Source organism: Rhinoraja longicauda, chromosome 3 (genome assembly GCF_053455715.1).
Source record: "Rhinoraja longicauda isolate Sanriku21f chromosome 3, sRhiLon1.1, whole genome shotgun sequence".
Taxonomy (NCBI): domain Eukaryota; kingdom Metazoa; phylum Chordata; class Chondrichthyes; order Rajiformes; family Arhynchobatidae; genus Rhinoraja; species Rhinoraja longicauda.
Window position 1 is genome coordinate 11,464,136 of NC_135955.1, and position 25,701 is coordinate 11,489,836.

A 25,701-nucleotide genomic window follows, 5' to 3' on the forward strand; every position below is an offset into this window, starting at 1 on the left:
TGGAGATAGTACCTCCACTATCTGGGCTACGCTGCAGGTGCTCTGGAGAAGATAAAAAGGTGCACAGTGGAATCAGAAAGAAAGGAAAAAAGTGGAAGTGAATGAAATAGTGTAACGTAGAACCAGAGGAAGAGATGGTGAGAAGGAGGAAATGCAGGGGTGGGGGAATGGTGCGGTGAGGGGAGAAAACTGGGAACCCATAATAGGATGACATGGGTAATGAGCTGATGGATGAGGTGGAGTGATGGGATAGGGGGTGTGGAAAACCTTAGGTCCTGCACTGAAAAGTACTTAGAAAAGCTAAAGATGAAATTGCATCACTCATCTAAAGTAATCTAAATTCCATGAGGAAGAGCTATTCCAAACAACCAGTTTTGAATGTGAAAACTGATGAAAATTTCAGAACAAGTTCAGACAATTATATGCAAGTTAATTTCAAACATTTAAAGCCCATAACTTTTAACTTCAAGTGGAAACAGAACGTGGCCGGAAGCAGGCAAATAAAGAATGACAATAAATTGCTGCTCCTTAGATTGGCAAGATTCAGCTACCAATGGATCTTGACTGGAATCTCACCATTTCTTTACATTGGTCTTGGACATTGAAGAATATATTAACATTTGCTGACAATATTAAATATGAGATTTTTTTGTACTAAAATGTACTGGTTACAAATGACCTTTGGAACATGAATTTTAAGAGGGTCAGACAGCATCTTTGGAGGTACATGTTCAGATGTTTCGGGTCTGGACCCTTCATCATACAGTGACACGTGACCAGTCCATTTCCCTTCACAGATGCTGACTGATCCACTGAATTTGTCCAGCAATTTGTTTTATGCTCAAGATTCCAGCACCTGCAGTCTCTTGTCTTTTAATAGGTAGTTAGTTAAAAAGGGTACAGAACAGCAGCAATGAATCAGGTTGGATGAGCTAGTTCTGATGGAAAGGTGGTACAGGCACATTGAAACAAACAGCCTTCCACTGTGCTGAAATTGTGATTTTATCATATTTAACTTTAGTCTTGTACCTTAATGTGCTTCTTCAAATCAAAGCAGCGTAAAAAGGTTATATGCACTTGGAGATAACCAATGGACACATGACATAGGCACTAATTAAACATTTTATGATGCTATTTTCAGTATTTTCATTTGATCTTGTGCAAAACTTAAATATAGCTAGAAGCTCTCAGAATATATAACATCACACTTTGTTAAATACTTGCCTCTGTTCATCAGACCCAACCACAATTATATTGAGAAAACCATGGAAACATCCACCACTGTAGTTCAATTATAATTTTAATTATCGCAATAATTTTTTATCGCAATTTTATCACATTTCACTTCATGCAAGTTTATTAATTGAAGAACATCTTAAATTGACTAGAATAAAAGTTTAACTTACTAAATAACAGATGTGTTATAAGGATACTAACCCATAAATATTTCACTGCTTTCCTTTTCACTCCACACTTGGGTTGATTTGAGACCTACTTCAGATGGCATTTTCTCATTGTTATAAACTATTCAAATCATAAAACAATTAAATTATTTAGCAAATTCAAATAACTTCTGATGTAACTATAATAACAATATTGGAGGATACGCCATTAAAATCATTTATTAAAGACCTAGAGCTAATACACAACTAAAAACAAGGATGGTCAACACATCAGATGGACAAAGACCACAAATCCTTCCATTTTTCTAAAAATTTAATAGCTTATTTGTTTTACATACCAATAGACAATAGACAATAGACAATAGGTGCAGGAGTAGGCCATTCAGCCCTTCGAGCCAGCACCGCCATTCAATGCGATCATGGCTGATCACTATCAATCAGTACCCCGTTCCTGCCTTCTCCCCATACCCCCTCACTCCGCTATCCTTAAGAGCTCTATCCAGCTCTCTCTTGAAAGCATCCAACGAACTGGCCTCCACTGCCTTCTGAGGCAGAGAATTCCACACCTTCACCACCCTCTGACTGAAAAAGTTCTTCCTCATCTCCGTTCTAAATGTACTTTTATTAATTACACATTCCAGTGCAGAGAAAGAAGAGCAAAGTTAAAGCTTAAAAAGCATCTGATTGGTAAGGTTCACTGCAATGAGATATTTTCCAGTATTCAGTCCACGGGAGGGGAAGTACAACAATTAGGCATATTGTTTTCACGAGAGATAAACCCAACATGAAGTGGCTATTAAATCATGCTAATTTGCTTGAGATAATTTCTACCTAATTTCATGATTTGGTTGAAGCAGAATTGAAAAAATGTCAAAAAGGCAACTATTCAGGAGATTGTTAGAAGTGACAGTATACAACTGAAACTACCAATAATGATTTAGGGATGAGTAGGGGAAAAAGTCCATGATACAATTTTCAAGATGGCATTTTATTAATGCGGTGTGGCGCGTCGAGAGAGGCCCGAAATAAAGGCAAGGAGCCGGGTATTTTGGGGCGTTTGATTTATTACTCAGTTATCAGACGGGTCGAGTCTGCTGGGATAGCTTCGCGCCCAAAACCTCGTCCTTATATACCTAGTCCAGGACCGCCCCCCTGGACGGGTCCATTCCCATGCCGAGGGGTCGGTAGTGGTATGGTATGGCCCGACCCTTGGGAGCCGCCACAGGACCCCCCCCCAGAACCGGAGGCACGAACCGCACTGGTGGTCGCACAACCCAACCGGACTGCGTACGGTAATCGGTCGAAAGAGGGGCCGGCGGAGGCACAGTTGGAGGGACAGTTGGAGGGACAGGTGGTGGTACCCGCAAAGGTGGGCGACCTCGTGGCCGAGGCTGGGCAACCCGCACCGGTTGGTCGATGTCTAAGTGGGCCGGCTTCAGGCGGTCAATTGACACGGCCTCCGGCCGGCCCCCCATGTCCAAGACAAAGGTTGTCTGTCCGTGCTCCAGCACCCGGTACGGGCCCTCATACGGCCTCTGGAGTGGCGTCCGGTGGGCGTCACGGCGCAGGAACACAAAGGCGCAGTCCCGGAGGGCCGATGGCACGTAAGGGCGGAATGTCACATGGCGGGACGTCGGCACCGGTGCGAGCTTGCCAACTCGCTCTCGAAGGCGCTGTAGGGTGGATGAGGGTGGTTCCTCTCGCCCCGGCAACGAGGGCACGAACTCCCCGGGCACCGTGAGCGGGGACCCGTATACGAGCTCCGCTGATGATGAAGCCAGGTCCTCCTTTGGCGCAGTCCGGATGCCCAGCAAGACCCATGGTAGCTCGTCCATCCAGTCGGGGCCGGAGAGTCGCGCCTTCAGCGCTGTCTTCAGCTGCCGGTGGAACCTCTCCACCAGGCCGTTTGCCTGCGGGTGATAGGCCGTGGTGTGGTGCAGCCGCACGCCCAACAGGTGGGACATGGCCGACCACAGCTCAGAGGTGAACTGTGGCCCCGGTCCGATGAGATGACCACCGGCACCCGAAAGCGAGCGATCCAGTGCGCAGCCAACGCACGAGCGCATGTAGCTGTGTCGGCCAGTGGTATGGCCTCCGGCCACCGTGTGAAGCGGTCCACCACCGTGAGGAGGTGTGTGATGCCCCGGGACGGCAGGAGAGGGCCCACAATGTCCACGTGCAGGTGGTCGAAACGCCGGCAGGGTAGACCGATCTCCTGGAGTGGCGCCCGAACGTGGCGTTGAATCTTCGTCGTCTGGCACGGAATGCAGGTGCGGGCCCAGTGGCCAACCTGCTTGCGCAGACCGTGCCACATGAACCGCGCAGCTACCAGTGCGGTCGTCGCTCGGATGGATGGGTGAGCCAGCCCGTGGACCACGTCGAACACCCTCCGGCTCCACACGGCTGGGACGATGGGGCGCGGCTGACCTGCCGACACATCGCACAGTATCGTCGCTCCTCCGGGGCCGAGGGGGACATCCTCGAGGCGGAGGCCAGAGATGGCAGTCCGGTAGGCGGGCATCTCCCCATCCGTTAGCTGGGCCTCCGCCAGGGCAGAATAATTAATGCCGGGCGCCACTTTTAAAACGGCATTGATGGCGGGGCGAGACAACGCGTCGGCCACCCGGTTTTCCTTCCCCTCGATGAAGCGGATGGAGGTGGTGAACTCCGAGATGTACGCCAACTGGCGCTGCTGTTGGGCGGACCACGGGTCGGAGACCTTTGCCAGGGCGAACGTGAGCGGCTTGTGGTCCGTGTATGCGGTGAACGGGCGGCCCTCCAGGAAATAGCGGAAGTGGCGCACGGCCAGGTACAGAGCTAGGAGCTCGCGGTTAAATGCGCCGTACTTCCTCTGGGCGTTGTTGAGGTGCCGGCTGAAGAAGGACAGGGGGCGCCAACCCCTGTCCGTCAGTGGCACCAATCGCCGACTCTGAGGCGTCCACCATAAGGGCTGTCGGGGCATCCTCCCGTTGTTTTATAGCTGAAGAAGAGGGATGTATATCAGTCGCCATACTCCTGATCCATGTCGGGTGTTTCCTCAGACTGTTACTGGAATGTCTTATCTGGCGCATGCGTACTAGGGAAGCTCGGACAGCCTTTGGAGAGTACTCAAATGGAATGCACAGGCTTGGTCTTAGTTCTACAGCCTCGTGGACAATAAAGCACATAATGAAGTTTAACTACTTTCCGTTATTCGCACAACTTCATACAAGTGCATTGACTATTTATTGGCAGAAGGAGCAATTGAATATGGATCCATACCTCAAATCGAAGGTATCACAAAATACTGGAGTAACTCAGCGGGTCAGGCAGCATCTCAGGAGAGAAGGAATGGGTGACGTTTCTTCAGACTGATGTCAGGGGAGGGACACATCAGTCTGAAGAAGGGTCTCGACACAAAACGTCACCCATTCCTTCTCTCAAGATGCTGCTTGACCCGCTGAGTTACTCCAGCATTTTGTGATACCTTTGATTTGTACCAGCATCTGCAGTTATTTTCCTACACATCCATACTTCAAATAGTCAATTGTGTGTTCACTTGTACTTCTCACTGGTACCATGGCCAGCACCTGAGAATGCTTAAGAGAAGAACATTTCTTCCGCCCCTTCTGCTATCTGCTTAGCTGCTTAAGCTGCTCGGTCTTAAGAGTCTAATTTTCCAGACACTGAGATTAGTTCACATGTACAAAGATTCTGCCAGCTATAAGTACATTTCCTTCTGTCCCAGACACAAGTTCAAAGATGAAACCCAAGATTATAAAATAGATTTTACGCATTGATTGACACAATGCTATTTCAATTTTTCTTTTCCATGAAAGAGTTATTACAGACTTCTGTGACTTAATAAGAGATGAAAAAGTAGATTTGAATTGTGCCAATCACAAGGGAAAATCTGTTATAGTCAACACTTAAATCTAAAATCTGTCACTGACCAAAGGTGAAAGAGCCTTCCAGCAACATATCCACAGGCAACAGCAGATGGTGAGCTAATTAAATATTTACCAAGGAAATTATTACTGACATTGATGGAGAAGGGGAATTTCTCCAAATATTAAAAGATTCAAAGCTGAGCCATGCTAAGAGTGAACTCCAGCTCTAATTCCCAGTTTATACGAGTTATTTATCTATTTCTTAGCAATGGGATCACTACAACAGGCTCGAGATATCAAGGAAAAATAAATCAGTGTAGGTCTTTACAGTTAATAGTGGTTCCAAGGGAACAGGTTCAAGGATCTGAATAGAACAGAATAAAGCTCACTCGTCTGTTTAGTTGTAAATCAGTTTTATTGGCAAGAGAGGACAAAAACAATACTTGTCTCTGTATGCGCACGGCCCAGTTTTACAGCAGCACACCTCTCTCTCTCTGACTCTGTCCGTAGTGCAGATCATGACTCAGCCTGTCGGTGAACCCCTCTCGTACATGAACACATCAGATTTATTAGCAAGAGAGAGAACAAAAATACTTGTCTTGATATGCACGGGGTCCGATTTACAGCAGCACCCGTCTCTCTCTCTCTCTCAGTCACACTTGCCCCGCTTCCAGACGCTTCCAGACACTTGAGACTCTTTCCACACTCCTCCACTGAACTATTAGGAGTTATACCTGCATTTAATCTGCTCCTCTAATCCTATCTCTGGGTATAAATACCTGAGATCATCACCAATTGGGTGCTGACCAATCAGTTCTGCATTCTGTTGGTTTGATTGCAGTTCTGTTGGTTCCAGGTTTATATCTTTTGGTTCCATTTGCGTTTGGATTTTGGGTTTTCTTCAGTACTTCAAAGAGGTGGAAAGACTCTAAGGGGAGTAAGAGACACCTGTGGCTGACAAGGGAAGTCAGGGACAGCATAAAAATTAAGGAGAGGAAGTATAACACAGAGGACTCAAACACAGATAGCTAATAGGCAGTGTGTGAGGCAGGAGGCAGAAAAGGGAAACACTCAGACCCAATATGTCGGAGAGAAAGAAGGGAAAAGAAATAAACTGAGAATAAGAAATGATGGGTCCCTTAAATGTGTATATTTTAATGCTAGGAGCATTGTAAGAAAGGTGGATGAGCTTAGAGCCTGGATTGACATCTGGAAGTATGATGTTGTGGCGATCAGTGAAACATGGTTGCAGGAGGGTTGCGATTGGCAATTAAATATTCCAGGATTTCATTGTTTCAGATGTGATAGAATCAGAGGGGCAAGAGGTGGGGGTGTTGCATTGCTTGTCAGGGAGGATATCACAGCAGTGCTTTGGCAGGACAGACTAGAAGGCTCGATTAAGGAGGCTGTTTGGGTGGAACTCAGAAATGAGAAAGGTTTAGCAACACTTATAGGGGTGTATTATAGACCGCCAAATAGGGAACGAGAATTGGAAGAGCAAATATGTAAGGAGATAGCAGATATTAGTAGTAAGCACAGAGTGGTGATTGTGGGTGATTTCAATTTTCCGTATATAGACTGGGAATCACATTCTGATAAAGGGCTGGATGGTTTGGAGTTTGTAAAATGTGTGCAGGATAGTTTTTTGCAGCAATACGTAGAGGTGCCTACCAGAGAAGGGGCAGTGTTGGACCTCCTGTTAGGAAATGAGAATGGGTCAGGTGACGGAGGTATGTGTTGAGGAGCACTTTGGGTCTAGTGATCATAATGCCATTAGTTTCAATATCATTATGGAGAAGGTCAAATCTGGACCAAGGGTTGAGATTTTGGATTGGAGAAAGGCTAATTTTGAGGAGATGAGAAAGGATTTAAAAGGAGTGAAATGGAAATTGTTGTTTTATGAAAAGGATATAATAGAGAAATGGAGGATATTTAAAGGTGAAATTTTGAGAGTACAGAGTCTTTATGTCCCTGTTCGGTGGAAAGGAAAGAATAATAATTTGAAAGAGCCGTGGTTTTCCAGGGAAATTGGACACTTGGTTCGGAAAAAGAGGGAGATATACAATAAATATAAGCGGCAGGGAGTAAATGAGGTTCTTGAGGAATATAAAGAATGTAAAAGGAATCTTAAAAAGGAAATTAGAAAAGCGAAAAAAAGATATGAGGCTGCTTTGGCAAGTAATGTAAAAGTAAACCCCAAGGGGTTCTACAGATATGTCAATAGCAAAAGGATAGTGAGGGATAAAATTGGTCCATTAGAGAGTCAGAGTGGACAGCTATGTGCTGAGCCGGAAGAAATGGGGGAGCTGGTTTAATTCATCCATCTCCCTCTCCTGCCGGGGTGGGATTGTTCTTTGTGAGTAAGAAGGATGGCGACCTTCACCCTTGCATTGACTATCGAGGCCTGAATGACATCACTGTCAAAAACCGTTATCCCTTGCCACTCATCTCCTCTGTCTTCAACTGCCTGCAGCATGTCACCCTGTTTACCAAGCTGGATCTACGCAATGCCTATCATTTGGTTCGCATCAAGGAAGGAGATGAGTGGAAGACAGCCTTCAGCATGCCCAGCGGGCATTATGAGTGCCTCGTAATGCCCTTCGGCCTGACCAACTCCCTGACTGTCTTCCAGGCTCTGGTCAATGATGTGCTCTGTGACATGCTGAACCAGTTTGACTTCGTTTACCTGGATGACATCCTTGTCTACTCTGGCTCGGCATCGGAACATAGCCGCCATGTCCATCTCGTCCTGCAGCAGCTATGGGAGAACCAGCTGTTCATCAAGGCAGAGAAGTGTGAGTTCCACCAGCCCTCGGTCCTTCCTGGGATACATCCTCACTGCTGGCCATGTCAAGATGGATCCAGGAAAGGTGGCCTGAGCCTCCAAGTCAGAGGGAGCTAACACGCCTCCTCGGCTTCGCCAATTTTTACCGCCGTTTTATCCACAACTACAGCATCCTGGCTGCTCCTCTCACGTCTACCTCCTTCAAGTTTGCCTGGTCCCCTGATGCTGAGGGAGCATTCCAGGACCTTAAGCAACGCTTCACTACCGCCCCCATCCTGGAGCATCCTGACCCGGCCCGTCAGTTTGTGGTGGAGGTTGACGTCTCTGATGTTGGAGTTGGGGCGGTGCTTGCCCAATGCTCCTCCAAGGTGAGAAGGAACATTTTCACCCAGAGAGTTGTGAATTTGTGGAATTCTCTGCCACAGAGGGCAGTGGAGGCCAAATCTCTGGATAGATTTAAGAGAGAGTTAGATAGAGCTCTAGAGGAGAGTGGAATCAAGGGATATGGGGAGAAAGCAGGCACGGGTTATTGATTATGGATGATTAGCCATGATCACAATGAATGGCGGTGCTGGCTTTAAGGGCTGAATGGCCTCTTCCTGCAGTTAATTTCTATGTTTCTATGATACTATGACCAGAAGATGCACCCCTATGCCTTCTTCTCTTGTCGCCTCTCCCTGGCTGAGAGGAATTACGACCGGCAACAGAGAGCTGCTGGCGTTGGAGCAGTGGAGGCATTGGTTGGGGGGCATGATGTGCTCTGAGCAGCCATTCCAAGTCTGGACGGACCACACGAACCTGGGTTCGGCGAAGCGGCTCAACTCCCGTCAAGCCCAGTGGGCCCTGTTTTACACCCTGTTTAACTTCACCTTGTCATACCGGCCCCTGGGTCCAAGAATGTCAAGCCCGACTCCCTCTCCTGCCAGTTCAGTTCCGACCAAGATAACCATCCACACAAACCCATTCTGCCTACCACCTGCCTGGTGGGTTCCATCACCTGGGAGATCGAGACCACAGTTCACAATGACCAGCGTCATCATCCCAATCCTGGTTCTGGATCCCCCAATAAGTTATTTGTATCAGTCTCCACCCGTTCTGAAGTACTCCATTGGGCCCATTCCTCTAATCTCGCCTGTCATCCTGGCTTCGGCCGCAGGATGAACCTGCCGCGCCCGCGGTTCTGGTGGCCCACGGTGGAGGCTGACACCCGGTCTTTCGTCTCCGCCTGCGCACAGAATAAGACGTCCCGTCAGCTGCCTCCTGTTCTCCTTCTTCCCCTGCCTGTTCCCGCCATCCCCTGGACTTCATCACCGGCTTGCCTCCGTCCAAGGGTAATACGGTTATTCTTACCATTGTGGACCATTTCTCCAAAGCTGCTCATTTCCTTCCTCTTCCTAAGCTCCCACCTGCTGTAGAACTCGCTAACATCATCGTTAACCAGATCATCAGATTCCATAATTTCCCTCGAGACCGTGTCAGACAGGGGTCCGCGGTTCACCTCACAATTTTGGATGGTTTTCTGCTCCCTGGTAGGCTTCTCCACCAGCCTCTCATCTGGGTTCCATCCACAATCTAATGGTCAGTCAGAGAGAGCCAACCAGGCCCTGGGGACCACCCTACGTTGCCTGGTGTCCGCCAACCCTACCACCTGGTCTAGCAAATTGCTATGGATCTAATATGCTCGCAATTCTCTGCCCAGTTCTGCCACCAGTCTGTCTCCATTCCACTGCTCCCTTGGATATCAGTCTCCTCTGATCCCAGACCAAGAGGAGGAGGACTCCATTTCCTCTGCCCAGGAGTTTGTGCGCCGCAGTCATTGGACCTGGAAGGAGGCCCATTCTGCCCTGCTCCACACCGCTTCCAGGTACAGACAACAGGTGGATCATCACCGGACCCCTGCCCCTTGCTATCGCCCTGGTCAGAGGGTATGGCTGTCCCCACTAGATCTCCCCCTCCACGTTGAGTCCCGTAAGTTGGCATTATTGGCCCATTCTCAATTCTCAAGATCATTAACCTCTCTGCTGTCCGCATTAGACTGCCTTGGTTTATGCGGATTCACCCCACCTTCCACCTCTCGCAGGTTAAGCCTGTGTCCTCCAGCTCCCTGTCTCCTGCTCCTCTGCTACCTCAGCCACCCCGCACCATTGACAGTGGTCCGGTGCAGCAACTGCTGAAGTCCCGGCGGTGTGGCAGAGGGATCCAGTACCTGGTTGACTGGGAGGAGAGGAGCTGGTCCACTCCCTGATCCGTGACTTTCATCAGCAGTATCCGGACCAGCCAAAGAGGACGCCAGGAGGAGTCCGTGGGCGGGGGGCTCCTGTCACACTTGCCACACCTCCAAACACTTGAGACCACACTCCTCCACTGAGCTATTAGGAGTTACACCCGCATTTAATCTGCTCCTCTAATCTATCTCTGGGTATAAATACCTGAGATCATCACCAATTGGGTGCCGACTAATCAGTTCTGCATTCTGTCAGTTCAATAGCAGTTCTGAGTTCTGTTGGTTCCAGGTCTATATCTTTCAGTTGCATTTGGATTCTCGGTTTTCTTCAATACTTCTCGGTGAACCTGCATTTGAGTCCTTTCCATTTTGGAGCCTTCTGACACTCTGCCTCCATCCGCGGTGCTGATCGCGACTCAGACTATCAGTGAACCCCTCTCGTACATGAACTTGAATAAACTTCTGGCTTACTGTTGCCTACCTTTATACAGGTAAGAAATCAGGTGTTGAAATAACTGCCGGAAAGTCCTGTCCAATAGCGCGGCTCCCAAATTCAAACTATAACCAATGGCAGGGGACTGCATCCCAGCAAGGCCCCCCCTCTCCCGGAAACAAAGCGCTATCAGCCACAGACTTGCGCGTAAACCAATAGAGCTGCAGACTTGGCGCACAAATCAATACACACAGCGCTACAGACTTGGCGCGTAAGGGTAACACACACAGCGCTGCCGGTTTGGCGTGCAAAGGTTTAAACAGAGCATTGTTGGCAGGACACGTGGGAATTTAAATAAAGAGCTGTCGGCTGCAACACTATGGTCTTTAAATATAGCGCTACCGGCCACAGTGCTATGGGCTTTAAACATAGCGCTATGGGTCACAGACTATTTGGGAAAATTCTCGTATAACACATGGTACGCATACCTATGAGCAAAGCCAAAGATTGAACAATCTACCAGCAATGACTTTATCCTTGGATACAAGGATTTACAACTTAGGCAAGGTAGCAGGGCCTATACCTACGAAAAAAATCACATCAAGAAAATTGTAACATAATAACAGATTCCTTTGAAGAGTCCTCTTAGTTGACACTAAACCATATTCACCACGGCATATCTTTGCTCTTAACCATCATACCTTCATGCTGAAGATTTCCATCGTCTCCTGCATCTGAAAGTTCATGATAATCCGATGTAGGCCCTGGTCCACTGCTATTAAAAATAGGCCTTAAAGTAAAAGAGATAAATGCATTAATATACCACTGCTAAAACTTGTCAAATTATGAACGGTCTGAAATTTATTTCAACACTAAGATGATTAATAACATTTTGTAGCTCTCAACCCTACCTGTGAGAATATCTACCAATATGCAGATAAGTATTAATAGAGTAAGAAAGAACTGCAGATGCTGGTTTAAATTGAAGGTTGACACAAAATGCTAGAGTAATTCAACAGGACAGGCAGCATCTCTGGAGAGAAGGAATGGGTGACGTTTCGGGTCGACACCCTTCCCCAGACTCTTAATAGACGCATACTTGGGCTATTCAGTCCCCGTGCCAGCTGCATCATTCAATAAGTTCAGGGATGATCGTTCACCTCCACACCTCCTTCATCTTTGTGCATTTAACCCCATGTCCTTTCATTCCCCAATAGCTAACTCCATTGAAGGGCAAATTCAACAATTATTCTGTATTCATTATAATATCCAAATCACAGAAATATTTTGAACTTACACATTCCTGTAGATGTGTCCTTGCTTTAAAGTTTTCATCCCTTTTACAGAGGTGCTGGCTTCTGGTTCACCACTCTCCTCGTTCTTGTTGAGTGTCTGTTTACAAGGTTGAGAAGGAACAGTCTTATTTTGCTTCTTTCGGGTGACCAGTGTAACATGATATGGAGTAGTTTGGGGAACCTGTGTTTGTGTGCAAAGTTGATCGGCAGGTCTAGTGATGGACTTTCTGGGACTCATTGCAACCCGATTTGGAGTCCCTGAAGAAACTTCAGTCATTTCTGGATGCTCATGAGCAGCTCTTTGTGGACTCTCGATAACATAAGTAGCGCTGAAGGATGCTGAAGATTTTTGCAAGAATCTTTGTGATTTTTTTTTGGGTGATAAAGAGGTAAGGTGCACGATTTGTGTTGAAGTTGAAGAAACATGATCAAGGCTTGTAAGCTGATCAGAGTCCTGCGTTTGTTCCATTTCATTCTTACCACGCACACTAATGTGGTGAACCTTTTGCTTTTGCTTTTTGCACTGGTGTATGTCAGAGGGTTTTGCCATTTCTTCAGCCTCTGAAAACAATCGCTTTTTTGGTTTGGTTGAGACTGAAGTCCACTTTTTCTTTCTACTTTGCTTCTTAACTGATACATTTTTAATATGACAGCTTTTAGCTGGGTAATCTGGATTACAAACATTTTCAAAAATGTCTTTCTCAAAAATGTGTTCTTCCGAACTACATTCTTCTGTCTCCAATTGCTCATTTTGAGCTGATGAAGCTCTTTTAAAAAGCGTCTTTATCTTTATTTGTGACTTTGCAGATTTTCCTGGTTTCATCCTTTCTTGTAAATTGGCCTTCTGAGCTGGCAAATAATTTGTCTTCAACTCATTTTCCAGAAAATTGGCATCCTGTTGTACTATCCACCACTTTGGTGGTGGTCTAGTATCGCGTCGGCTCCTCGAACGTGCATTGAAAGTATTATCTCGGACAAGATTCTCTTCATGTTCATAGGGAGGAGGAAGGCTTTTCATGGAAGAGCTACGATTCCTCGGACAAGTTTTCCCTTTTGACATTTCTTTTTTCACTGAAATAAAACACCAATAGTTAAATCAAAATAACAAAGAAGGGAAAGAACTTCCCCTTTTCGTACCACTTTCATATCAGGTTTGCCAAAGCACTTTACAAATAAATTAGTTTAAGAGACGCATTCACAGCGTTGCACATGGTTTGTTTCCAAGGTCCTAGAAAAAACAAAATTATAAGATTACCTGTTCAGGTCACAATAAGGTTTTTATGGGATAAATATTATCCAAAATACTAAACTTCCCCGTTCATCTTCAAATCGTGCCAGGAGATCCTTTACAGTGCAGGAAGGAACTGCAGATGCTGGTTTACATCGTAGTTAGACACAAAATCCTGGAGTAACTCAGCGGGACAAGCAGCATCTCTGGAGAGAAGGAATGGGTGACGTTTCGGGTCGAGAAAAGATGCTACCTGTTCCGCTGAGTTACTCCAGCATTTGTGTCTATCTTCAATCCTTTTCAGTTTTCTGTTCTCAACTTCCTGAGAGTGAAGACCTCTGACCAGATACTTCAAGTGCACTGATCACTTCTCTCCAATTTGAGTATAAATCTATTATTCAACATGGATGATAAGTGGCAAGTGATATGTATGGTACAAATAAGTATCTGCAATAAAAAATCACATGCCACTTGCCCTTGACATTCAACGCACCAGCCCACTCAGTATAACTTCACTGTGGGCAATCATTTGCTGTGGAAGTTAGGGGTTTGCAGCCCAAGCACATGTCCCTTTTAAAATAGAGTGTGTATCTGAAAACATCAGGCCAGATGACCAATAATATTATAATGAATCAATGCTCTGTGCATTAGTGCTATGTGGGGCACCAATGCTATAAAGGCAAAACTGAAGACTTTGAATTAACGTAGCCATCAGCATCAGCATAAGTCTCGACCCGAAACGTCACCCATTCCTTCTCTCCAGATGTGCTGCCGGTCCCGCTGAGTTACTCCAGCATTTTGTGTCTACCTTCGATTTAAACCAGCATCTGCAGTTCCTTCCTAAGCTTTAAATTAATGGCACATTTAGAAAATTAATCATTCTGATCACACAACTACTTAAGTCAAGTTTGCAAAGTAACAAAAATTGGAAATCAAATGTTCCAGGGTACTTACCTTTTAGGCAAGGATCAAATCGAAGGTAGACACAAAATGCTGGAGTAACTCAGCGGTTACTCCAGTCTGAAGAAGGGTCTCGACCCGAAACGTCACCCATTCCTTCTCTCCTGAGATGCTGCCTGACCCGCTGAGTTACTCCAGCATTTTGTGTCTACCTAGTTGAATTTGTTTGGTGTGTGTTCATGAAAACAGCCTAAACACTAGATGTTTGTGATTAACTTCCCTGAACATTAAAGAAGGAGTAAAAGGCAATAGAGAAGAACCATAACTTAGAAATTCAAGAAATAGAATCAGTTTGGATGGAAGAAAAAGCAAAAGGCAGAAAGAATTGCTGGTAGTTATGTACAAGATATCAAACATCAATGTCAATGTGGAGAACAATATGGATCAGAAAATTCAAGATGTATGTAACAAAGATAATGTGAACAAATTCCCAAATCTCGATAAAGAATGCAAAACCATTATTTCTCCTACAAACATAATGCTATGGAGGATGAAATTATGGAAGGAAAGGAACTTAATGTAAAAAATTGACAGCTATTTTGTTCAACCCTAAACCAGGATCTAAATCTTAATTAATAATAACAAAGGTATTAGACATCAGGCGACTATGCTAGAAAAAAAACTACATTGAAAAGAAAGTATTAAAAATAATTTAAACTCAAATAAAGCCTATTTTAAAGGCTGGAATATAGCCTTTACAAGTAATGTGCATTTCATAAGGTAAAACCAAACAATTGAAAAGTGGTTCAGCCATGGTGAGAGGTGTTAATATATTAGAAAATAACAATAAACTATGAGAACATTGCCAAAAAACATGTCAGAAGATGGGAACCATTTGAGAATTCAGCCCAGTAGGACAAAGTCACTAACAAGGAAAAGGAAGAAACAATACACAAAGAGACTAGCAAGAAAAATAAAAAATGTTTTTTTTCTTATCTATAATAGCATCTGCAAAGGGAAAGAATTCCCAAGAGCTAAAGTGGATGCTTTGAGGATGAAGGGAGGAAAAGGTATGTGTGGCAATAGTGAGGGAAATTTAGCAAATACACAGATCAGCCAAAACATTATGACTACTGACCGGCAAAGTGAATAACATTGATTACCTTGTTACAATGGCACCTGTCAAGGGGTGGGATATATTAGGCAGCAAGCGAACAGTCAGTTCTTGACGTTGATGTGTTGGATGCAGGAGAAATGGGCAGGAGTGAAGACCTGAGCGACTTTGACAAGGGCCAAATTGTTATGGCCAGACGACTGGGTCAGAGCATCTCTGGAATGACAAGGCTTGTGGGGTGCTCCCGGTCAGCAGCGGTGAGTACCTACTGACAGTGGTCCGAGGAAGGGCAAACCACAGACAGGGTGTTGGGCGTCCAAGGCTCATCGATGCGCGAGGGCAACGAAGGCTATCCCGTCTGGTCCGAAGCAACAGGTCTACTGTGGCACAAGTCACAGAAATTTTTAATGGTGGTCACGGGAGGAATGTGTCACAATAAACAGTGCATCGCACCCTGCTGCATATGGGACTGCACACGGAGGACCAACAGCATATTAGGCAGGTGGTCATGATGTTTTGGCTCATCAGGTTATAATGGTTTGGCTGATCAGTGTATTTTGTCTTTCTTCATAGAAGGCATGCAATTCCTTCCAGAGATAATGAAGGGCTTATAAGGATGAAGTACACTGAACTAAAGTAAATTAATATTAGTATAGAAACTGGTATCGGAGAAATTAATAGACTAAAAGGTAATTATTGTCAGAGCTTAATGACCTGTATCCTAAAACTTTGAAGATAACAGCTATGGAAATACACACATGATAGTTGCATTTCAAGAAACCTTGTGCTATATAAAATTGTAGTCTAAAAACAATTTTATCAATGGGGAAAAAGGGGGTTAGCGACTCGAATATTTCAGACTCGCAATAATAGTCTGATTCGCACAAAAATGTCAAAAAGGTTCCAAAAATAATTGCCTCCTGTGTTGAAAGTAGCAGCTGGGCTCTTCAGACACAATACAAGATAGACACAAGAAGCTGGAGTAACTCAACTAGAATGGGTGACTTTTTGGGTCAAGATCATTCTTCAGACCCAATAAAGACTTCTTAAGACACAATGGTGTCTGATTACTGCAGGGAGATTACATGCTTTTTCCAACACTGAATTTTTCCAAGTCATTTTTTCTCTGCTTGTCAATTTCCAAAGTAACTAAGTGGTTCTCGCATTCTCCCTCGAAATTGCATTATAACCAATTTGGCCTACACAAGGCAAATAATGTTGCCTAATTCATCAATTGCATGATATCCAATTTGCATTATGGAAACACGCGTTGCAGTAGAACTCTCTGCAGTGGTTCTACTGGTTGTCATCTTCCAAAATTCTATCAATTTTAAATTCTTCCCTCAGATTGGAAAGTAGTGAATGTAAACCCTTAGGAAAAGAGGGAAAGCAAAGAAAGAAAACTATGGACCAGTTCATCTGATGTTAGTAGGCAAAATGCTGGAATCTATTATTAAGGAAATGGTAACAAAGCATTATGAAATTAATTACAGGAATGGGCAAACGCAGCATAGATTCACGAAAAAGGAATCATTTTTGATAAATCTTTTCAACATTTTTTTCAGGTTGTAATTAGCAATAATCAAGGGAAAACAACAGGTATTTCACAAATGGACCTTTTGTAAGGTCTGAAAAGGCGTCATGCATGAGATTATTGAATAAAATTAGCAAATATGGTACTACAGACAATTACAAGCATGGATTGAGGACTGATTAAAGACATAAAGCAGAGAGTAGGAATGAAAAAATCATTTTCAGATTGAAAAATTGTGACCAGTAGGGTTGCTACATGAATCATGCTGGGACTTCAGCTGTGTACCATCTGTACCAATAATTCTTGATGAGGTGATCAAGTGTAATATATTCATGTTTACTGACAACGCATAGGTGGGTGGCAGTGTAAGATGCAATGAGAAATATAGAACATAATGTTAAAAAACATGACGTCGTTCTCTTCAGTTGAAAAGAAATTGAAACAGAGAGAATATTTTTTTAAATGGTGAGAAATTTAAAGGTATCAGTGCTAACAACTACCTGAATATGTGTATGTGAAGCCAGCAATTAGAAAGGCAGACAGTTTCTTGGCCATAACTGCAGGAAGATTTAAGGATGAGGCTTGCCTTGCTTGATTTTATGGGGCCCTGCTGAAACCACATCAGGAATGTTGTATACAGGCCTGGTCTTCCAAGAAGAAATATTTGATTTGGGGAGTACAGCAAGGGGCCATCAAGTTTATGAGGAGAGATTATACAAACTGGGCCTCAATTTCCTAAGGTAAGAGTAACAGATGATTTCATTAAAACTCTCAAAAACTATTTAGAGTTAAACAAACAAGCACTTTGACCTACTATATCTACGCCAACTTTTAAGAAGCCAAGAGGTCACAGCTTAAGAATAAGGGGTAGGCCATTTAGGACTGAGATAAGGAAAAACTTTTTCATCAAAAGAGTTGGGAATCTGTGGAATTATCTGCCACAGAAGACAGTGGAGGCCAATTCACTGGATGTTTTCAAATGAGAGTTAGATTTAGCTCTTACGGCTAATGGAATCAAGGGATATGGGGAAAAAGCAGGAACGGGGTACTGATTTTGGATGATCAGCCATGATCATATTGAATGGCGGTGCTGGCTCGAAGGGTCGAATGGCCTACTCCTGCACCTATTTTCTATGTTTCTATGTTCTAAGCCATCTATACTATGAGTTGATGACTGCTTTACTGGATGTTTACAATCAGGAAGCACAGTGTCAGAATAAGAGGCTACTCATTCAGAACCGAAATAAGGAGAAATGTATTCACCCAGAGAGTGCAGAGTCTTTGGAAATTTCTATTCAAGAGAACTACAGAAATTCAATCCCTAAGTATATTCAAGTGGGAGATTGGTAGGTTTTTGATCTGTTCAGAGGATTGAGATACAGGAATAGTGCAAATAAGTGGCATTGAAGTTAAACATCGTTCACAATAATACTAAACTCCAAAAATGGCCTACTTATGCAGTTATTTATTTTGTGTTTTGTAAATTGGTCACTTAAACTCGTCTTGTGAAATTTCTTGTTATAAACCTGTTAAATTCCACAGAATTGAACACATAGAAACAGGTATTTAGCCCAAGAGGTCTGTGACAGAGTATATGCACATATGAGCCTCCTCCACTCCACGAGAATGCCTTCTACTAATGCTTCTTATTTGTTCTTAACAATACTAAATTACGTTATTAATTAATACTGAAATGGGACATGTTAATTACATGTACAGTTGGTGAAAATTTGCTCAAATGTATCAATGTTAATCAAATGCACTAGTCCGACCTGCCTGCGCTTGGTCCATACCCCTCCAAACCTGTTCTATCCATGTACCTGTCTAACTGTATCTTAAACGATGGGATAGTCCCAGCCTCAACTACCTCCTCTGGCAGCTTGTTCCATACACCCACCACCCTTTGTGTGAAAAAGTTACCCCCTCGGATTCCTATTAAATCTATTCCCCTTCACCTTAAACCTATGTCCTCTGGTCTTTGATTCCCCTACTCTGGGCAAGAGACTTTATGCATCTACCCGATCTATTCCTCTCACGATCTGAAACACCGCTATAAGATCACCCCTCATCCTCCTGCGCTCCAAGGAATAGAGACCCAGCCTACTCAACCTCTCCCTATAGCTCATACCCTCTAGTCCTGGCAACATCCTCATAAATCTTTTCTGAATCCTTTCAAGCTTGACAATATCTTTCCTATAACATGGTGCCCCGAACTGAACACAATATTCTAAATGCGGTCTCACCAATGTCTTATACAACTGCAACGTGACCTCCCAACCTCTATCCTCAATATTCTGACTGATGAAGGCTAAAGTGCCAAATGCCTTTTTGACCACCTTATCTACCTGCGACTCGACCTTCAAGGAACCATGCACCTGCACTCCTAGATCCCTCTGCTCTACAACACTCCCCAGAGGCCTACCATTTACTGTGTAGGTCCTGCCCTTGTTAGACATCCCAAAATGCAACACCTCACACTTTTCTGCATTAAATTCCATCAACCATTCCTCAGCCAACCTGGCCAGATCCTGCTGCAATCTTTCACAACCATCTTCACTATCTGCAAAACCACTCACTTTTGTATCATCAGCAAACTTGCAAATCTTGCCCTGTATATTCTCATCCAAATCATTGATGTAGATGACAAACAGTTACAGGCCCAGCACCAAACCCTGAGGCACACCACTAGTCACCGGCCTCCAGTCCGAGAAGCAACCTTCCACCATCACCCTTTGCTTCCTTCCATAGAGCAAATTTGCTATCCATTCAGCTATCTCTCCTTGGATCCCATGTGATCTAACCTTCCAGAGCAGCCTACCATGTAGAACCTTGTTGAATGCCTTACTGAAATCCATGTACATAACATCTACAACTCTGCCCTCATCGACCTTTTTGGTCATGTCTTCAAAAAAATCAACCAGATTTGTGAGACACAACCTCCCACATACAAAACCATGCTGACTATCCCTAATCAGCCTTTGCCCATCCAAATGCCTGTTTAGCCTATCCCTCAGAATAACTTACAGCAACACAATTCAAATGTAAAACATCCTTACAATTTGGGAGGGGGGGGAAGCCGCATGCAATGTGCAAAATATCCATCACCCGGTGACTGGACTTCCGTCTAATCTGTTAAACTATTCAAAAAACATTTGCTTAAACTATGGACATTTATTTAACAATTTGTGTTTTGGCAGCCAAAGATGTGCCGTGACGATCAAGAACATTTATTAGCACCAGTTGGTTTACAGTGTATCCAGACTCTTGGGTGTCAGGATATGGTACATCTTTCTGAAATGTCATGTTTTGCCTGTTACTTAAAATTAGTGCATTAGTTACTTGATTGAAAGCAGTGGTTATTTACGTGATAGAGATGAAGAGGTATTCAGGGAAATTAATCACAAACATCTGGTGTTTAGGCTGTTTTCATGAACACACACCAAACAAATACACAGAGGTAGACACAAAATGCTGGAGTAACTCAGTGGGTCATGCAGCATCTCAGGAGAGAAGGAATGGTTGAGACCCTTCTTCAGACTGAAGAAGGGTCTCGACCATTCCGTCTCTCCTGAGATGCTGACTGACCCGCTGAGTTACTCCAGCATTTTGTGTCTACCTTCGATTTAAACCAGAATCTGCAGGTTTTTTTCCTGAACAAATTCAACTGCTGCTGCGATACCAATAAATGTAGTGAACTTTAGGATCTGCCCCAGACTCACTGGTGTTCCATGTAAAAGTGGTCCTCGACCAAGTGCTGCAAACTGGTGTGCTCAAAAGTCCAGGACCATGTGATAAGGGATACGCTGAAACTGGGTGCAGCCACTGTGGGGAAGGGCCATAGTTTAGGACCCTCCTGACATTACACACTCATTGGCTAAAATTGGCAGTGGAAGCCTTTTCGCTATCACCTTCAATATTGTAAATAAACTATAACCGATGCACTAATTTTAAGTAACAAGCAAAACATGACATTATGAAAATGTTGATTTGAATGTTGAGCCGGAGTAGGGCAATCTAGAACTAGAGGACATTGGTTTAAGGTGAATGATTTAATAAGAATCTGAGGGGCAACTTTTTCCAGAGTGTGGTGGGTAAACTAAAGGATATGATTGTTTATTTTCCCCATTGCCGTACAGTATTACAAATGCTGACACTTTAGTCAATGATTCTTATTCCATGGGCTAGACTGTTCTTTATGAATAATTGGCATATCGCCAAATGTGTTTTTTTAAAAAGGCACAATGAGCTTTATGACATTCTCCAATTTAAAAAAAAATCTTGGTTTGATAATCTGCATCAATATATAAATCTATTTTGTCATAACGTGTCAAAACATTTCAGAAAGATGTACGGAAGATAAATACCAAGCCAAGGAAGATTAATAGTTTTTTTGACAGTGCCCTGAAGATACAACTTACCTAAAAATCATATACAAGCCCCTTTTCCCACAAGTATATGATTTGGGACAAGATTTGCATATATTTATGCATTTTTCTGAAGTAATTGGAAACAGCTCGCAGCAGGGTATTCAGAGTGCAAGCAATGCACAAGATCAGAAAAATCTGATTCTTACATTTTGTTCTTGTAAAAAAATTGTGATATGTAATAATTATTTTCGATTTAGAAAAGCTATTTCTCATCAACTAATTGACATTGAATATCAGCTGACTATGATGACGAGAAATCTCAATTGCAAAGTATTAGATTACAATATCTTAATTTTAGACTGCAGTCTTCAAATAAAAAATGATTACCTTTTGCCTTCTGTTTTTGTTGCTTCTCTGCTCTCTTGTTTTGAGATTCTGATCTTGTAACCAAAGGCAACTTTGCTTCCATTTCATTACAATCATTTATTGAATTTCCATATTCTGGGAGACTTTTAGGAATAATTAGATCGTGCTCAGATCTTCTGGGCTCTTCCATTCTATTTTTATTTTTCTGATCATGAAAATTTGACTTTATTGCTTCTTGTTCTTTCATTCTTTCTAATTCTAAAAACTTCTTAGAAGTGATCACACCATGATCAAAACATTCAGCCTTTTCAGGACTGTTTTCATATGGCTTAACCTGGAAATTACATTCTTGGGGTAATAACTCTTGTTCGTGTAACTTTTCCTGCTCTTCATTCCCATCGTATTCAATTATAAATTTTTCCCTATGTCTTGCAGACTTTTTCTTTTGTCTGGGAGGTAAACAAAATGTTGAGTGGGATGAAGATTCATTGTGAACTTCCTCTTTGTTCTTCTCAGTATCATTATTCAAAGGACATGCAGACCTTTTACGAGATTGTTTTTCATATTTAGCTTTGTTTTTTTTGTGCTGAACTTGCTGTTTTTCCTTTGTCTCTTTTGATTGGATGGTGGGTTTTCTTGCACTTGCTGTCTTCTGTGTTCTCCCTTTCTTTAGCATTGTCTTTGTATTATCATCAGGTTTCTTTTCCTGTTCAGCTAGGACCTGTTTTTGTACAACGGCTTTCTTTGGTATTGTAATCCATGATTCCAAACAGAAGTTCTCCTCGTCTTCCAATTCAAATTCAGGCTCAACATTAGGTACTGAAGTAATAGGGATAACTCGTTTTGTGTGGGGTAATGTAGATAAAGCTGGCCTACAAAGAAAAAAGTTTTATTTTAAAAGTTGGTGAATGTTTCTGCAGTGTAAAGATTATTATTGGTATTAAACCTAAACAAATGCATGAAAGTAGACATTACCTATTACAACACAGGAAGACCGTGCCAGCTCTGAGCAGCACAATCCCCATCAGTCCCGTTCACCCTATCGTATTCTTTCATGCACCCACATCAAATTTCCTTTGTATATTTTGGTACTTAACTACACTAAGGGGTCAATTACCATTGCCAATTAACTTACTAGTGTAACTTTTGGGGGATGTAGAACAAGAGCACCTGGCAGAAACAACATTGGAAGAATCCGGAAACTCCACACAGACAGCCCCTGAAGTCAGGATCACATGTGATCCCGGGAGCTGTGGGGACATTTATCCCACACCATCAGTTGCTGTGTGATTTGATTATCCTTGTCATTGATGCTATCTGTTCAACAGAAGCACTGTCACCCTGAAGCACTGGCAGTTCAAACAGCTGTCCGAACACAAGAAAACCACTCAGTGTTGTGGGTTATTTAGGCTACACTTAGTTTCGATGAAAATGTCTAATGATTTTATATCGTACAATCTGCATGGGAGCGAGAAACCTTACAACCATTTCTATTTCGTACTTTTGTACTAGTTGTTAAAATAATGTTGCTTCTACAACAAATAATTTACAAAAATGATAATATGAGTTAGCAAAGGCACTAGATTATTAGAGAAGATCGTGGCTCTACAATTGGTAAAACACCTCTGCTCAAAGTAAATCAAATCAGGGCTGCTAAATAACAGTCTCATGTTGTTTCAGAAATGCCGATTGGGCTTGTATACACTGGAATTTAGAAGGATGAGGGGGGATCTTATTGAAACATATAAGATAATTAGGGGATTGGACACATTAGAGGCAGGAAACATGTTCCCAATGTTGGGGGAGTCCAGAACAAGGGGCCACAGTTTAAGAATAAGGGGTAGGCCATTTAGAACGGAGATGAGGAAGAACTTTTTCAGTCAGAGAGTGGTGAAGGTGTGGAATTCTCTGCCTCAGAAGGCAGTGGAGGCCAGTTCGTTGGATGCTTTCAAGAGAGAGCTGGATAGAGCTCTTAAGGATAGCGGAGTGAGGGGGTATGGGGAAAAGGCAGGAACGGGGTACTGATGGAGAGTGATCAGCCATGATCGCATTGAATGGCGGTGCTGGCTCGAAGGGCTGAATGGCCTACTCCTGCACCTATTGTCTATTGTCAATGACAAAGCAACTCAAGGCTGATGCTATATGGTTCTCCTTTCAGATGTAACAAGAGGTTCCCCAAAGCTGTTCATAAATCACATTTAAGGATATGATAAAATAGGTTTAAGGGATCGGAGTTGCAATATAATTGTACTCCATTAACAACATTTATGCTTGCAGAAATTGAAAGCAGATTTTGAAATTTGATAGATGGCACCAAATAGGAAAATAGTTAAAATTAAGAAAGGCAGCAATATATTCAAACTTGCAGAATTTGTCCACTTTCATAGACAAATAATGTAAATACAGATAACTGCAAGGAGACCACTTACTCCCTTAAAAGTCAAACTGAAAAAGGCATAAGTGTAAAGAAACACAAGAAGCAAAACCCAAATTATTAAAAATAGCTATATTTATTATGCTTTACAAAGAAATACTTGGGACTTCCTTCTATAGAAATTGAATTGCATCGTGTATGACCATGTGTGTGGCTGCTTAGATAGGAATGTTCCTTCAATGATTTTCATTGATTCCCCAGCAGGAACGGGAAAGACATTTCTCACAAATTTGATCCTCTCCAAAGTTAGAGGTAAAGGTGATGTTGCTTTTGCTGTAGCATCCTCTGGGATAGCAGCTACATTGATGCCTGGTGGAAGAACTGCACATTCTCGCTTCAAGATACCCATCGAAGTGAGCGAGAATACAATGTGCAACATTGAGAAGAATTCCTACACGGCACAATTGATCAGGCAAGTGAGACTGATTGTTTGGGATGAGTGTCCGATGATTAGGAGGGAGAGCTTCGAAGTCGTGGATAGAACTCTTCGGGATATATGCACCAAGGATGAGCCTTTTGGCGGTATTATTACCGTTTGTTGTGGTGATTTTAGACAACTCCTTCCTGTTGTGAAAAGGGGAAATGATGCTGATATTGAAAATTCATGCATCAAGAAATCCTACTTGTGGAGGACTTTCACCATGTTCAACTTGAAGAGGAATATGCGATTGAGAGATGGAGAAGACGACTATTCTCAATTTTTGATGAATGTTGGAGAAGACAGGATTTTGAAAAATGAAGACGATGAGATTGAAATCCCATAAGACATGGTTCTAGCAGCAAGATCACTGGAGGATTGCATTGATTTTATATATCCCACCTTCGACAATCCTGCCGAATTATTCTCCAACAATTGTATCTTGGTTCCGCTGAATGATATTATGAGGAGCATCAATTCTAGATGTATCAGATGCTTCCCTGGGATCATGAAGAAATACCTTTCTTTCAATGCTGTGACTGAGGGAACTAATGCTACTCACTTCCCAACAGAATTCCTCGATTCAGTGGAGATCTCTGGATTACCACCACACAAATTGGAGTTGAAAAAGGGATCTCCGATCATTTTAATGAGGAATTTGGCACCACCAAGACTATGCAACGGAATGAGGATGATTGTGGAACAGCTACACAATAATTTGATCGTTGCAAAAATCACCATTGGAGCCTTCAAAAATGAAATTGTGATGATTCCTAGGATACCGCTTACTTTGACAGAAGGCGAAGACATTCCCTTTCAGCGGAGACAATTCCCCGTTCAGACGTGTTTTGCTATGACAATCCACAGAGCACAAGGACAGACCATGGAAAAAGTGTTGATATACCTGGAGAAACCAGTATTTCAGCATGGTCAATTGTATGTGGCTCTTAGCCGAGGAAAGGCTAGGGAAAATGTCAAAGTTTTCCTGAAGGATAGGATATCAACGAAGAATGTTGTCATTCGAAGCGTGCTTCGCTGAGCAATGACTACCCAAGTGGGACCTGGACCAATGAGGCGTCGAGCGGGAGGTCAGAGCATATTAATCGACCGCACGTGTGAAGGAGCGGCAGGAGCCAATCAGAATGCACCACGTGGAACCCGGACCAATTAGGCGTTGAGCGTCACGCACAGAACCAGCGGCCTTTTAACGTAAGTAGTAGATCAACGGGCACCGACTTTAGAGGCGCGGATCCGTTGGGTTCACATTGTAACGTCACACACGGATGACGGGCACTGGAGATGGAAAAGTCCTTCTAACGTAAGTATTAGAT

General features: G+C 43.3%; 1 protein-coding gene across 1 annotated transcript in view; it reads right to left on the minus strand.

The window, feature by feature from the left end:
- The window catches only part of LOC144611541 (uncharacterized), a 68,596-nt gene that overhangs the window by 9,941 nt on the left and 32,954 nt on the right, over nt 1-25,701 (minus strand). Inside the window, exons 12-15 of the mRNA XM_078430690.1 lie at nt 21,540-22,390; nt 12,012-13,080; nt 11,416-11,504; nt 1,438-1,524 (exon numbers count right to left, since the gene is read on the minus strand). Of these exons, the coding sequence (XP_078286816.1) occupies nt 1,438-1,524; nt 11,416-11,504; nt 12,012-13,080; nt 21,540-22,390 (2,096 nt within the window). The remainder of the gene's footprint in view (nt 1-1,437; nt 1,525-11,415; nt 11,505-12,011; nt 13,081-21,539; nt 22,391-25,701) is intronic.